Raw genomic sequence first — 11120 nt, 5'->3', positions numbered from 1 at the left:
TACTGCAAAGCTGCAGTGCAATTGCTGCTACGAGGACTGTATAATCCTTTTCACACTTTCAAATAGATTAAAATTGCAGTTGTGATCAGGCTTTATTTCATGTGATTTCATGAACTGCAACTCCATACTTCCCTCTTATACATTGTCTGATGCTAAATTTAGTCCAGCAACTACAATATGGATGTTAAGACTGGGTATTTGTACATGCATTACTCATGTTGTGGGGACATAAATATGTTATCACAGTAACAATGTGTATTTACCTCCCTTTTGAGGACAAAAAGTCAAGTCATCATTACGTAAGCCATTACAGTTTTTCTTGATTGCTAAGACACATTTCTTGAAATTATGCTCCATTCCTCAGAACTCTAGACAAAAATGCAAAACTGCACGCTCATCTTCACAAACTTCAAACTTCCATGTCAAAACCAAACTCTCCACTCAAAACCATTTAATCTTACATCTAAACCAAACTTTGCCTTAAGACATCACACAAAAACCATCAAGTACACACACACACAAAACAGCCATTACACACTGAAAAGATCCATTCAAAACACCACTGTAAGAAGCTGATAGTGCAATGAATAATGGTGCTTATAGTTTTCCCCCAGAACGTCTTTCCATGATGAACACAATATAGAGATACAACACATGAATACATTTTCAAAATGTTTAATTCCTCAATGTACTGTAGTAAATTAAACTGAAATTGAGTGAGAAAGTAAATGTACTGTAAAAATAGGCAACTGATAAAGACGAAAGAATACAATAAACATAAAAACATAGAGCACAGTAAAATCATTTCCATGTGTTTACCAATATAAACCAATGAAAAAAACAGTTTGTACATAAATAAAGAAATCACATCTACTCTGCGTCAAGTCTTTGTGGCCCATGGCCCTGTTATCTATCTATTCTGAGGTCCTGATTGGTGTGTGAACAATTTTGACTCGTAGTGTTTCTACCTGGAGAACTGTGTGTTAATTATTCAATGATATTGAATGCCAGCGCTTTCTAAATGAGCACATGAGTGAAAACAGGGCAATAGTGTTTAGAGTTTTGGGAAATGGGTCTGTCTTTTGGCAGATGATGTCATGGTTTGGGATATTTAGTAAGCAATTTAATAAGCAGTTATGGTGTGTAAGTGATTGAGAAAAACTGTAAAAGATGATGAAGACTTGGTTTAAGGTTAAGGTAAGGTTAGGGTTATATGTATAGGGTAATGGTTAGATTAGGATTTAGGGTAAGTCTCCAGGAAATGAGTGTAAATCAATATAATGTCCACTGAAGTGATGGAAACGCGACTGTATGCTTGTATGTACTGTGTGCATGTGCATGTGCGTGTGTGCGTGTGTGTGGAGGGGGTATATACAGCATGTGTGTGTGTTGTTCCCTGTTGTATGCTAGTCATGTGGTGCTGTATGTGTGCCAGAGATTAGCGCAGTACGTGTAAGGCCCAAGCTGAGTGCCTGCAGCTCTAATCCTCTGTGGTCAGTTTAGGAGAACTAACACATTTTTGGTGTTTTTCTACATTTCCCCATATCTTCCTATGAAGACCATTCACTTCACTGGATCTGTTTCCTCTGTTTAATCCCTTTATATTCTACTCTTGAAATTGTGTTTCTTTTTATTCTTTTTTTATTTCTTCTTCTTTTCATACCACAGCATCCTTTTCCGTGCAAATCTTTCTATATTTCTTCTCTGATCATTGAAGTTTTTTTTTTTTTTCTGGCTTCAGCATGCTAAGCTTGTGAGAAGAGAAAACACCTACACATTTTAATTCATCTGGTACATTAACAGGATTAAATATTCATCCATGAGCAGCTGTCCTACACTTTACACTGTCAATATATGACCAGAAGAGTGCAGCAAAGCTCAGCTTGTTGCTGATGCAAAGATGAACCTGTGCTTAGCCGTAACACTGAATGGCCAACACTAGATGTCAGCCTAATGCTTTGTTATTGAAGACATCAGTTCATTTTAGTTTTAGGAAATGTTTGAAATGATCAAGACAGCACACAAAGCAGAAAGTGCGAGGAGAACAGAGTGGAATTGTGAGAAGGGAGATGTTGAAAGGGAAAATCTTTCAAGCACCAATCACTGAATCTCCACCAGCTCCACATACTTGACCCTGTGGTCTGACCTTGCTATGGACTTTGGGGAATTAAAAAAAATTGAATTTCCACAGAGAATCTATTAAGTAGAGAGGACAGAGAGTGATGAGATGACTTGCGACAAAGGATTTGAATCTACAATGTCTCAGTTATATAATTGTATGTGCCTTAGCCCACTGATCCAGCTGGACGCCCACCAGATTAGCAAATGGAAGCTTCAGTCCTGTAATGGGCTTTTTCCTGCATTGTTTCCTATCTTACATTTCACAAACATGCATAAAATGCTTCAGATCAAGCGCAACAATGGCTTCAGTCTATGGTGGTTTTAAGTGGGAGATGTCTTGCACAAATGTAAAGAGTTACATACAAATAAAGTAGACACAGACACTTGCAGAAAAGCACATGGGCACAGAACAAGATAGTGGAATTGGTTTTGTCTTGCTCAGTGAAGAAGAGGGAAAAAAAGCACAAATACTCATCTCGACAAAAAAACTTGGCGTGAACAGAAAGCTTTTCAGTGATAAAATCCAAAACAGAGCAGTTGGGTGAAAATTCATGCCCCATCCCTCGACAACAGCAAGCAGACCAGATGCCTGAAAGACAAGGTTTGAAGATAGGCCAACAGAAAATCCAGTGCTGGTGCAGTAAACAACATGATGGACAGATTCCAAAAGTTGGGATTTTGCATGCAATGCTATGCTAACAGCTTTGGTGCGGGTCAAGTCAAACATTTTGGCTGAGATGGTATGTGTTCACATGTATTTGCATGCTTACATATGCACGCTGACATACGAACACACATTTATAACAGAGGCTTCAAATCAGCAAATATGACTCAACTATGATTACGTAGATACATGTTGCAAACAACCAAAGTTTTACAAAAAATAGAGCAGTCTTGCAGTCATCAACATCATATTGTGATTAGCGGTATAGCAGTTTCAGCCTACATAGTATCAGTGTCATTAAACTGTGATTCTGAAATTTCTAGCCTGCATTTCCCACAAGGCTGGTACCATAATCCCAGTGCATTACAAGTGTAAAAGCACTCCTATGTGTATATTAAGCCTTTTCTAATGCCAGTGCTTTCATAGAAATATAAGATGCTCATCCTCTCATTCAGTCTTTGTCTGTATACTCCACCGATTCACATCAAACAATGCCTTCTGAATGAACGTGAGCTAATCTCTTTAGCAAATGAGTTTATGTGGCATGTCTGCTAAGACAGATGTAAGATGAACCCAGTTGACTTAATATGACTTTGAGGTGTGCCACCAACATGGCCCACAGTTATCAACTGTATATAAATATGGATGTCATGACAGCTCCCCAAAAGTGAAGCCAAAACAACTTGATCACTCCCTGGTGGCTGGCTGCTGTTACATGAGCCAAACTAAAAAAATCAAAATACACATCAAATAAATTTTTCCCAAAGATGTTTCTGTCAGTTTAGGTACACACTGATGTATGTCCAAGTGCCCATTTTTCTTATAAGTTTGTTTTTAATTAGTTATTTGATGATATAAAAAGGGGGTGTGATGACATGATTGACAGCTGTGACAGCTGCTCTTAAACCTCTGTCAGGGCGGCAGGACAGCTGATGCGGTGAACCCTGCAGACTGTCATCCTGCCACCCGACCCTGCTGTGCAGATTCTGGCTCCAAATGACATAACACAAGCAAGATGGCAGCTCTCAGAAAGGAGATATTTTGGTTTCACTTTTGCATAGCGGTAGGAAGTGGAAATGCGTTGTCCATATTTATATACAGTCAATGTCCACAGCAAACAGATGAAGGCTGAAATCATCCAACACATGCAAAACCCACACATTTATGAGGGACAACACAATGGCGCTGTCAACAGAATGATAGAAGAAAATAGTAATATAATTGATGAGTCCAGACCTGACTCTTTTATGTAAGGCTCTCTTTTATGTAAGGCTCTCACCACACTCATCAACTCTTTTCTAACAGCAGCAGTCAGCTGTGTTAAGCGAAAAAGTTCTGCTAAACACCATGCTATCTGCCCAGCACCAAACAGCACACAAAGACAAAATTACTGACTAGCTGGTGAACATAGTGGAACATTTAGCCAGCTAACAAGCCAGATATTTATTCTTGGGGTGGAGACCAAAACAGTTCTAAAAAAAGAAAAAAAAAAAAAGAGTGAATTTTGGCTTCTTGTCCACCAAGTGGCCAGAGCCACAACTCCAAATGAATGCTAAGGTTGATCTCTATCTCCTGGGTATGTAAATATGCCGTTGTTAGCAAACATGTTCTACATAGGAATTTAAAAAAGGTAAGAATTTCTTCTGCTGCCCCCGAGTTGCAAAAGAAAGAAAAAAAAAATCAATGAATGCAGCTTTAAGTCCAACTACTTAACACGTGAAACCTGGTGAGATGCATTTAAAGCCAATCTATCCATTAACTGACTGAAGCTGGTCCTGACCAAGCGGGTAGCTTCGGGTCTGAAGAGTGAAGCCAATGCGGAAGTTATTTAAACCTGCATTCTCTCTAATGGCCAGTAGGGGATGACTCCACTGGCTCCAAAAAGAGGTCCGATTGTATGGAAGTCTATGAGAAAATGATCCTACTTCTAACTTTATTTATTACCTCAGTAAAGACTTGAGTTTATGGTCTCAATTGCTAGTTTGAAGTCTTTTTCAATGCATCATGATGTTCATTTTGTAAATTACGGCCCCATTTAGAGTACAATAGACAATAAAGCAAGGTACGCTTTAAGGCATGGCTAAGTTGTGATTGACAAGTTGCTACCACAGCGACAATGTTGGTTAGGTAATGTAATCATGGCATAACTCCACATTCACAGAGTATAGGCATAGCTGTAGCTGTAGCTATTTCAGTGTGTTTTCAGTTCATGAAAGTCAACTGTAACACTTGTTACAGTGTTTGGTTGAACTAAAAGACCCACTAGGGAATCAGATGTTAAGTTTTTCTGGTAAATTTTGTTTTAATGGTTTTAAGCCTGTTTTTTGCTAGCAAAAATTAGCATTAGCATTATCACAGTTAACCGTAGGCTGTAAATGCACCCTGCTAACCAAGCTAGCAACTAGCATTAGGGTCAGCTCCACCCTCTTGTCCAAATATGGTTACTTCTCATCACTTCTGGCACCAAAAATCCAAGATGGCGACAGTCAAAATGCTAAACTCGAGGCTTCAAAACAGGAGTCCACAAACCAGTGGTTGACATCACGGTGACTACGTCCATTATTTTTATACATTCTATGGTTCTGACTCAACATCAGAATTGCTCAGTTCTATTTCACAAGAGGACACACTATTTAACATCACTTCACCAAATAGTCTGTGTATGTTTGTATAAGACCCAGAAACATACTGAGATTGAGGAGGAGATCAAGAACAGAGATAGAAAGAAAGAAGCAAAAACAGATAAGGACTATACATCTGTTATATACATTATTAAGTATTACTTAATGAAACCTCAATCAGTCTTGAACTTTGATCAACATCCCAGAGTAAGTGTGCTGACAGCAATATTCATATAAGGTAAGGTAAAAGTGCTGGTACAGTCAGTGGAGGATTTCAGTTTAACCCGATTTTAACCTGATTTTACAGACTGCAGCCACATATGGCTGTCTGGACTGTTCCACAGTCCCTGCTCTCATTCTCGCCCACTTATCCATTCCCAAAAGGAAGATAATTCCTTTTGCACCTGTCCAGATTTAGTTCATGCATTGTCATTTGACCTAAAAGTTTGATTTGAGTTTTCTCTAAGGTCCTAGAGGTCCAGTGGATTATAAATTCTCTGCAAAGAAAATAATAATAGATAGAAAATTACAAAAAGGCTGGAACTGCCTGTTCTTTATCTCTATCCATGAGTATATGACAAAACTGTCGCTGCTCAAAGGGGTAAAGGTCCATCAACTAATTCTGTCTAATAAAGCTGCTCTTGTTTTCATAACACTGTTCTCATTTTCTACAAATACTGAGGTTTGCGAGTAAAAATTCAGCTCACTGTCTAAATCTATAATTTGATTAACAACTGTTAAATGTTTCCCTAAAGTTATTTTGAAAATCTCTAAAAGGCAGAATACTGTATTATTTCTATGGTTCAGAGCATGACGCACAGTATTTCAGTGGACAACTGACATCCTTTCAAGGGTTTCCTTTCAATTTTGTGGATGAAATTCTCTGTGAAATGTTTTACACTCCATTAAAGTTTGGTAAAAGCAGTTGATGAATAAATGCAAAAATGAACCCATTTTAAAGAGCTACTTAAGCCAATTTAATGTTGCAGTTCCATAAAGTTATGGGAGTTGTGAGACAGGTTAAAAAAAGAGTGGTCAAAATCGATGCAGCAGAGGCTGAATCCTGTTTAACGTCAGACTGTCTTTGCCTTACATGTATTATTTATTTTCAGTAATCAATTACGTCATTGGATGATTTTTCAAATATATGAATATTTGGATATTCTTGTTTTCACAATTAGATTTTTATACAATATTGACCTAACCTTGCTGTGATTTGTGTCTGATATGTTTTTTTCAACAAAAAAGTTAAATTACCTAGTTAAAAATGATTAAAATTACATCTATTGCTTATCCCTCATTGAAAAATCAGAATCTATGAATATGCAAATATTTTTTGTTGGACTCAAGATGTCTCCTACTTCACTGTAAAGTCCATCCTCAGTGTTTGTGCACTGGAGGCTTCAAGTTTCCACATCACACTTGTGCAAGTTGTATACTAGAGCACAGTTGGCTCCAAACTAGTTGTGATGCCATAAAATTATGATTGTACCTGCCAGGTACATGTCTTAAAGTGAGATTTATGATCAGCACGGAGAAACTTTCTCCCCTCAGCAGACGAATGTACAGCCTTCTAGTGTCAAACTCTACACATATGTACATCATTCTGTAAATTGAATCTCAAACATCCAACTGAAGGAACAAGAAGAAAAACAGACAAAACAGGCGAGGAGGACTTTAAATTTACCTACTTTGATCATTAATTGGCACTGTTCGTGTTATTTTCTATTGTAGGATATTTATTTTTGTTCGAGTATGTCCTGCATTAAACATTTTGTTAAAAAGTTTAAAAGTTTAGTAAAAGTACGGTAAAATTATTCATTATAAAGACTGGCCCCTCACAGACAATTTATGTAACTGCTACTACTTAAATCACAGAAAACAGATTTTCTTACTTGCAGGTTTCTTCAGGACCAGACTATAAAACTGACAAAACTTCAGACAAAACATTAAGGCATAAAAGTTCAAAAGTTCAATTCCAATCCTTTTTTCCAACGAATTGTTTAAAGTTACACCCTTTGGCATCCTGTTATTTACAATTAATCTTGCTGCTGATTAGACTGTTCCAGTAATCACAGTCTAGTCATAATTGAGCAATGACAGATGCACTTGGTAAATACAACAAGGTCATGTGATAAGGTACTCTATTTCCCAGCACGTTGTTGACCTATATTGACACACTGACACATCTTCAATCTTTACAATTAATATAATGAACAAATGCAAAGCGGTGTGTATACGGTGACTGTTCACTGAACGTGTCAGAAGTTGGAAACCTTTATGAAAACATTAGTGGTCAGGTGTACATGTCAGGGTCTGAAATAGCAAAAACAAGGTGAGAACAACCACACTCGTCCTACAACCTATAGTGATCGCCATGTTTGTTTACGATAAAAAACGTTCTTTTTCTTTTTGTCACACTGTGTTAAACTATGTTATAATGCACAGGGATGTTTAATTTGCCTACTCAGTAGTAACCAACACTTTTATCTGTGAGTAAACTGGCTTATAAGCCATGTTTTGCATTTGATAGTAAGAAATAGAAGTTAAGCAGAGTAATTAAACTTGTATAATGCACGGATTAGCATGCAGGTCACTGTGTGGTGTGACTCAACTTTAAAACTCAAAATCTCTCACTGACACTAACTGACTCTTTACAGTTTGATGCGCTGCATCTGTCGAACAAATCCATGTTTGTTAGCGTTAAGATAAGACGAAATTGTATTTTGTGCCTCAAGTTAACTCTTTCTCCTGTTGTACAAGTGATGTGCGTCTGTCTGTCTTGTCCTCTCACTCTTTAAAGCTCTAAATCCTGTTTACATCACAATCAATCTCTTCTCTCTTTCTTTATGACATCCATCCCTCTTCAGCCCTCATCCCAGCCCTCCCTTCCTTCAGTTTCTCATCATTCATTCCATCTGTTGCTGAGTGTATGGATGACTCATCTGAACAATGAGAACTGGAGGATAAAAAAGAAAAATACATGAGAGAAGAAAAATACACCAAGACTTCCTTTTTCCTTTCAGTGAGTCTTTCATTGTCTTGTGAATGCAAAGATTTATTAGAAAGTGACATTTTGTAAACCATGTGATATGAACTCCTGCTTTTACTGCCAGTGATAGACGAAAGAGCAGATATTTACTGTAATACGGCTGAAAAGAGGTAAAAGAGCTCACTAAAACACACTTAGTAACAACTGCCTTAATATTACATTATTATTAAGTAATAATGATGGAATTGCAAGTAGACATTATAACTGGGAATAATTCAAACTACATAATATTTAAAGCATTTATACAGATTTCAAATCATAAGTTGAACCACAAGCATGAACCTGACCAGGAACTGAATAAAGCCACTGGCTTTGTGACATAGACACAAACTTTGGGTTGAGTCAGGAACTGTTGCTGTTGATGACAACAGGAAGTGTGGCAATTCCAATCAACCACAATTAAAAAATCCACACCTACTCCCTTCAGCTGTGTACATGCATATGGGTACAAGTACAGCTGAACAAAGTGCAGCAGAGTCCATCTGAATACACACATTCAAACATGTTAAACACCTGCATGCTCATACACCTACACACATACTGTACACACAACCACCAGGTATTCAACAGAACAGAGCACTTTTTGAAGCATATGCACAAGCCTGAATGTACTGGACTGACTTTCACTGATCCATATGAGACACAGTCAGCATGTTCTCACATGTGCACAGTACAGTGTTTACATGCCTCTGGAAGGTCATAGGTCAGGGTGTGAAATCAGTATGAGAGGCTGAAGCTCTGATTATCTACAGTACAGTACATGTAGAGTGATTATTCTGTCTTTGTGTCTCATTGTGACCACTTACTTCTCTGATGTCATTTGAAATTAACTTCCTCTTTCTGCTGTTCTTGTGTTTTTTTTTTTTGTGCTTGCCTGTGGCCTGTCTCCATCGGGTCATTGGCTTTTTTCCATCAGTCTATGAGAAATCTAATTATGTGTCCTCTACTCACCAGCCATCTCCTCACTCTTAACATGATCTTGAGTTGATGTGGAAAAAATAATCCTTCTTACTATTATGATTTGGAAGGATGATGTCTCGGCATTCCAGTACATACTTCTGCATTCCTCATTACTGGCTGCTTGTAATATCTGTGATCTCCAAATTAGTGCGCTATGTTATTATATTTGAATCAGAATGAGAAACAGGCTTATTGCCAAGTAGGTTTGGGGTGTCATATTCTTACATTCTCATATTTATGGGTCTCAGATGATTTCTCATGAAGATAAAAGAAAACAGTTTAATAAGAGAAAATCTTAAATCCTTAAATTGCTGGTTTGTATTTTTTCTTTGACACGTGCAAAGTAAGATTCACTTCATGAAAGCCAACTCAATCAAACAATTTAAATGTACCCTCTGGAGTTTTCTTGTAAACCAAGTTATACTTACAATCACTGTTTCTCATCTCAAATGAATCATGTGTCCTTGTTGCTTAACAAACATATTGAGTGCATTTCCTTCCCCATAAAACATTTGCAAAGCTTCTTCCATGAATGTTATGAAACCTGTATTATTTACACCAAACTTTGCTAGTTTGCGGTCTTCTTCTTCCCTGTTCCCTATAATCATCAGTTAAGCATGCTAACAATGTCACACAGACACAGGCATGTCATTTTCAGAAGTGCACTTACACATAGACCCTTATAAAGCCCAATCACTGTCCTACCTGTCCGAAGACAGAGTCAACAATGGGTCGCAGTTTCCTCTTGTCTCCCTCTTGCAGCCAGATGTCTTCTGGGTCTCCCACGGGGGAGGACAGACTCAAGGTCTTGGCCTTAGTCTTTGGAGGCCTCTTCATACTGGCTGAGCTCCATCGCCGAAGTGACTCGATCTTCTTTTTGATGGAACCCTGTAGAACGGTGTACAGACACAGATTTAACATGTAGGTGAGAGAAAGTTATTTTACAAGAAGCAAAGGATGCAACAAAACTTAAATAAATGGCAAGAGCAAGAGAACTGAGTGAGAGATGTATTTATGTAGCAGAGATTATGAAAGAATAAATAACTGAATGGATGAATTGCACACTTCAAAATCAAATGAACCAACATTCCTTGAAATACTGTAAAAGAGAAAAAGGCTGAGGTAGAGAAGCTGCAGCAGCAGATTTAAGACTAAAAACATGCACACTCACATATACTGTTGGTCACACACTTAGTTTTAGCATTTAATATAACCTTTACAAGTGTACCAGCCCAGAGCATTTCCAGCATTTGTAGAATTTGGACAGAAAAGATGACTCATATAAAAAAAAAAATTAAGCGATGGAAATTGTTGGTTTTACTTTCTTAGTTTTGCTCTAAATGGCAATCCTCATTGATATGTATTGTTTTCAAGTAAGTAAAACACACCCGGTAATTCAGTTTGTAAGCAGTAAACAAATAAGTTAGTGTCCATGCCAGCCAGGCCTCAAATGACAGATGCTGTGACAACTCCGTTGAGTTTATAAGAGGAAGACTGGCAGGACATAGGACACTGCAAAGTCATACTGTATTCTGACATCACTGTGAACTAACCTTCTTCATTAACTTCCCCTCTGGCTCCTCCATAGATGATACGCTCTTCACGTCAGTCATCTTTGCAGCCTGGCTTGCATGCACAGAGACGTTCTCTTTCTCTGTCTCTCCTCTTGTCACGCTCTTGTCCACTCCTCCCCTTTATGTGT

General features: G+C 37.9%; 1 protein-coding gene across 1 annotated transcript in view; it reads right to left on the bottom strand.

Annotated features, from left to right (window-relative positions):
* cabp2a (calcium binding protein 2a) overlaps positions 1 to 11120 on the bottom strand; it is a 20314-nt gene extending 9194 nt beyond the window's left edge. Inside the window, exons 1-2 of the mRNA XM_044347550.1 lie at positions 10972 to 11120; positions 10124 to 10306 (exon numbers count right to left, since the gene is read on the bottom strand). Of these exons, the coding sequence (XP_044203485.1) occupies positions 10124 to 10306; positions 10972 to 11031 (243 nt within the window). The 5' untranslated portion in view covers positions 11032 to 11120. The remainder of the gene's footprint in view (positions 1 to 10123; positions 10307 to 10971) is intronic.

The sequence above is a fragment of the Thunnus albacares genome, chromosome 3 (assembly GCF_914725855.1).
Source record: "Thunnus albacares chromosome 3, fThuAlb1.1, whole genome shotgun sequence".
Classification (NCBI taxonomy): domain Eukaryota; kingdom Metazoa; phylum Chordata; class Actinopteri; order Scombriformes; family Scombridae; genus Thunnus; species Thunnus albacares.
This window is presented reverse-complemented; position numbering and strand designations above follow the sequence as displayed.